Source organism: Hakea prostrata, chromosome 1 (genome assembly GCF_041222555.1).
Source record: "Hakea prostrata isolate BN-2017 chromosome 1, UWA_Hpros_2, whole genome shotgun sequence".
In the NCBI taxonomy this organism is placed as follows: domain Eukaryota; kingdom Viridiplantae; phylum Streptophyta; class Magnoliopsida; order Proteales; family Proteaceae; genus Hakea; species Hakea prostrata.
Window position 1 is genome coordinate 2,968,486 of NC_142600.1, and position 5,042 is coordinate 2,973,527.

The 5,042-nt window shown below is 39.0% G+C and overlaps 1 protein-coding gene across 1 annotated transcript; it reads left to right on the forward strand.

Moving 5' to 3' along the window:
• Positions 1-400: 400 nt before the first annotated feature.
• LOC149026669 (homeobox-leucine zipper protein ATHB-16-like) lies at positions 401-2,757 on the forward strand. Its single transcript, XM_089155103.1, has 3 exons — positions 401-1,019; positions 1,240-1,607; positions 1,695-2,757. Exons 1-3 carry the CDS (start codon positions 959-961, stop codon positions 2,202-2,204), a joined length of 939 nt encoding a protein of 312 aa, XP_089011229.1. The 5' UTR covers positions 401-958; the 3' UTR covers positions 2,205-2,757.
• Positions 2,758-5,042: the final 2,285 nt, after the last annotated feature.

Genomic DNA, 5,042 nt, shown 5'->3' on the forward strand with positions numbered 1-5,042 from the left:
ATCCATACCCCTGATGGACGGATTTTGTACTCATGGATGGCTGGAGACAAAGGATCAGGATCACAAGTTTTGCTGCTAATACTGTTACAATAGCTTATCAAATTGTATCGGGTCTTAACCGGTTCAGATGCGGCACAAAACATCATTTTGACACGATGGGTATCGGTATCCGCATCATATTGAATCGGCCGATGCGACCGAGAAGGTGCTTTACCGCAACGTTGCATGACCAACGTTCATATCCGAGTGATACAATCTTTTGAAAAAATCTTTTGGGTTGGGAATGCATTTGAGCCGAATTTGGTTGCATTTCATGTGATTGTATGTATCTTGTAAACCCAGAGTCAATTTCTAACCTTACATCTAACCCAAGTTGGTTTATATAAGGAGAAGGAAAGCGTGGCCACTGGCCAGCGGCTGGAACTGGTTTTCTGTCTCTTTTCTTCCCCTCTTCTCTCTCTTTCTCTCGTTGCTTGTGAACAATCAAAGAATTTAGCGTTTGAAATTATCCGGCCATATAGATTACATTGATTAACCATGAGGTGGAGGGGGAGAGAGAAGGGATTTTCATAACCTTTTTCTTGAGTGGTTTGCTCAAGCTTGGGTTGCGTATTTGCTTTTTTTTTTCTTCTTTCGTTTCTGTGGTGGGTTCTAGTCTCCGGTGTTCTTTCTTCTCGTTTTTTCCTTCTGATTTTGATGGGTTCAGAAGGGGAAGTGATCATTAATGAGACAGACGGGCGAAGCCATAAGTGTCAGTGCTTGTTTAAAGCTTCAGTCCTTAAAAAGTCTGTGTTATCCATGTCTAATTTAAGGCACGGGTGTAGTCATTCTTCCGTGGCTGTGAAGTGAAAGAGCTTCGTTTCAGAACCCTTCAAGCTTTAGAAACTGAGAACACAGTGGATAAATCACTCTGATCTAACACGTTCTTTGTTTAAGATTTTTGGATTCTTTTTCAGTCATGAAGAGGCTTGCTAGCTCAGATTCATTGGGAGCTATGATCTCCGTCTGCCCATTTACAGGTAAAACATGTAGCTCCTAATTATAATAACGCCAAGGTGTTTTAATGACGGCTTTTTTATTTCAAATATTTCATGGTTTCATAGGTTTCTTCTTTCTGGGTATAACATAAATAGTTCTGTTAGTGTTGATTAAATGCTTTTCATCTTGTGGTCCTTCTTGGGTTTCTGGTTTTGTGATTGGATCTGAGCTAACATGGTTTTCTTTTCGGTCTGGTTCCAGAGGAGAAAGACAGCTCCCATGTTTACCGGAGAGGGTTTCAGTCTATGCTGGAGAGCTTCGAAGAAGAAGACTGTGTTGAAGAATCTGGTCAGATCTCGGAGAAGAAGAGACGACTAAGCGTAGACCAAGTGAAAGCCTTGGAGAGGAATTTTGAGGTCGAGAACAAGCTTGAACCAGAGAGGAAAGTGAAACTCGCCCAGGAACTAGGCTTGCAACCTCGACAAGTGGCCGTTTGGTTTCAGAATCGTCGAGCAAGGTGGAAGACCAAACAACTGGAGAGAGATTATGGCGTTCTGAAAGCCAATTATGAATCTCTGAAGCTTAATTTCGAGTCTCTCCTACAAGATAAAGAATCTCTGCTTGCAGAGGTAATTAAATTTTAAATTTAAGCTAAGAAGTGACTTTTGTAAGGACTATTCTTAGTTAATTTAAAGTTAGAATGTGGGTTTCTGCAGATCAAGGAGCTAAAAGAGAAGCTCGAAGAAGATAACGTAGAAAGCAATGTGTCAGCTGCAAAAGAAGAGATCCTAATTTCGGAATCGGTCGATAACAAAGTTTCCGAACAACAGAGTCAGATCTCTGCTGCCGCTGCTGCTGAACTTGGAGGATCTGAGACGGCGGACCTGAACCAAGATTGTCGCAACCTAAGTGGGTCTTCCGACAGTGATTCTAGTGCGATCTTAAATGAAGATAACAGTCCAAATGCAGCTATTTCTTCATCTGGGATGTTTCAGCAATTGAACTGCTCTTCAAGATCTTCTCCTTCACCCACTTCTTTCAATTGCTTTCAGTTGTCGGATTCAAGATTGACTTCGTCTACGTCTACTGCACAGAAAACAACGTATCAACCCCAGTTCGTGAAGATGGAAGAATACAATTTCTTTAATTCCGAGGAACACTGCAATTTCTTCTCCGATGATCAACCTCCTACCCTTCCATGGTACTGCTCTGATCAATGGAATTAAAGCAAATCCAGATCAGGAAACCATCCAGATCAGAAAGAAAAAGTGGAGAAAAAAAGAAAGTCCCAACACATCAAGAATCTAAGTCTTAATCAGAAGAATTTTGTAAAATAGAGCTGTATTTAACTTCAATGGAATCCATCGGTTCAAAAGAAGATGCAGGCCTGCAGCAGGAGAAAGAGGAAGTTGCAGGATTGGTGCAGAAGAGAAAACTCGATTGATGAGAACTTGAGGATAGGTCCAAGGTCAGGCCACCCAGAATAAGACAACCATGTTTAGAAAAAGGATAAGCGAGAAAAACGAAGACTTGCAGGGGAGAGAGAGAGAGAGAGAGAGAGAGAATTCACGTGGGTTCCAGAGGATGACGTATTGGGTACTCATGAGTTTTTATCTGATTTCCTGCGCTTCACCATTCCGTACTGTTTGGGAAAATTTGGCGGGAATAATTAGCTCGTTATTAAGCTCCCATGTAAGATAATTTAATCTTAATGTGGAAACGGATTAGCCGAAATCCGTGCATGGATAAAAATGAACAAAATTGATTCCATAGCTATCATTTTCATTTTATCTCTTTGTTGTTTTTTTTTTAATCTGGTGGTGACATTATATATATATATATATATATATATATATATATATATATATATATATATATATATATATATATATATATATTATAGGGAGAATAATCTTCAATGGTTAAAATTATTCTTCCAAACAATTCCGCTAAGAAGATTATAGTCTAAAGATGATTTTGTTAGTAAGCATTGTAGGTTATCAACCTCAGATGTACTGTAACCATTATTTTTGGTCTCACATTTGGATTTATTGAAACGTAATAACCTAGAAATAAGAACATAAAGGACAAAAATGGAAAGGTAGTGTGTCCAACCGTGGCCGTGCATGAGCGGTGTTGTAGTTTGCAGCTTTTCTGTTGGGGTCGTGAAAGTCAAAAGGAGGTCAGACTCCCTCTTCATACGCCATGTTCCTATTGTTCCAATTATAGAGAGACATTGAGAATCTTCAAAGGTTTTTTTTTTTTTTTTTTTGGAAAGGTAGCTTGTTACTCTAGGGTGGGAACTGAATTAATATACACGATTGAGTGGGTGTGAACCCAAGACCTCACTGTGGGAGGGCGGGTCTTTAACCGCTTGCCAACTTGAATATATATGTTTTTCAAAAAAAAAACATTTTAATCAAAATTCGAAATCTTTTGTAACATCGAAATTGATGCCTACGAAAAATGCAACAATCAAGTTTTGATTAAGCACCCCCTTGAGCTTGATAGATTAAAATCTGTTGTCATTCGCTATAATTGGACTCGATAAGGATTGGGTTATTAACCCTAGTTTTGACTTGAATAAGACCATACCTTAGAGGAAGGTAAAGATTGAATAATTTGAATTCTTTCGAGATCAAGGATAAAGTTACGTATTATATCTAAACTATATATAAAAGTTACTCCTTGAGGATGTAGTCAAGCATGTATAAGTTGTTCAAACATGTATAAGTTGTATGTACCATCACATCATTGACTTGCTAAGTGGTATTTGTCATTGTCCATAGAGCCAACCAGCTTTGACCATCAATACTACTTATTTGTTACATTTTTTTTTGGGTGGGGGGGTTGAGATTCTAAATGTTTATATGTAATTGGTTGTAGCGTTTGTATTTTCTTTTCATCTTTTAAAAATCCATAGACTGAAACTACTGGAATTAGAAAAGTTTATATGGATAATAATTTTTGTCTCAACACCATGTTTTTTCCACTTCTTTTCTTTACATCCAAACATAACCTTTTATCAATTTGGCCAAGTGGATTTGCGACTCCAACGCGGAGCACTTTGACGCTTTCTGACCACAAAAACCTGTGGGGCCCACGGTGAAAAATACTTTTTGGAAAAAAAAAAATCACGAGTGAGACCCACTAGTTTTTGTGATCAAGAAGCCATGAGGAAGTACTTTGTGTTCCCTCAACGGGGAGATGACCGGAATTCAGTAATTAGCTGGGTTTTGTTCAGTGGAACCCCAAATTGAAGAACGGTGTGGCAGCGGAGGATGTCATATATGGAATTCAGTGAAGTTTGCAGAGACACGCACAAACACCCACAAGGCCTGAAGGCCCTGAACCCTTCTCTCTCTCTCTGTCTTGTTTTCCACATTTGACAGGTGAGAGAGCAAAACCAACCAAAGAGCTCCTTTATAGGCCTTATGTCCCTTCTCCCAAGAGAGAAAAAAGCCTTCCTTTGTAGGGTGCAGTGCTATCACCTATCAATGGCTCCTTCTTCCTTGCTTCCACCACTCCTTTCTTCTCTCTCTCTCTCTTTCCCTTACAAGTTACAACTTACAACGACTCACGGCACAAGTCTCACTCCAAGAAAAGAAAAGAAAGAAGAGTCCTCAAAAGCTGCGCTTATGACTGGACAGCATATACGACTAAGTGTTCCTGGTGAAAGCAGCTTTATAGCACTAAAAAATCAAATAAAAAAATCCCCAAACGTAGCCAAAGCTTTGCCAGTAATACTTTTCTAAAAGCATTTCTTTTCAAAAACACTTTTAATTTACCTTCTAACAAAAAAAAACCCACGGCCAAAAACCATGGTTGATAATTTCGTGTTAAATTAAAATGAGTAAAGATAAGAGAGGACCCAAATCACAGCCAAACATGGAATGCAAGTCCCACCTTTAGTGTGTCCATGGTTTAAAACCATTCGTGTTACTGTGCTTGCTATTCCACTGTTCATACAATGAAACCATCCGATTAACATGATCAGAACCGTTGAATTGTTCTTGGCAATCTAGTGGTGCCATCATAGCCGCTAAAATATGATGATTGCATTA

Bases quoted from the DNA above. Each gene is read 5' to 3' on its own strand.
- LOC149026669 (XM_089155103.1), top strand. From the start codon at position 959: ATGAAGAGGCTTGCTAGCTCAGATTCATTGGGAGCTATGATCTCCGTC. The intron at 1,020-1,239 runs GTAAAACATGTA...GTCTGGTTCCAG, and splicing joins CTCCGTCTGCCCATTTACAG to AGGAGAAAGACAGCTCCCAT. The intron at 1,608-1,694 runs GTAATTAAATTT...GGGTTTCTGCAG, and splicing joins AAGAATCTCTGCTTGCAGAG to ATCAAGGAGCTAAAAGAGAA.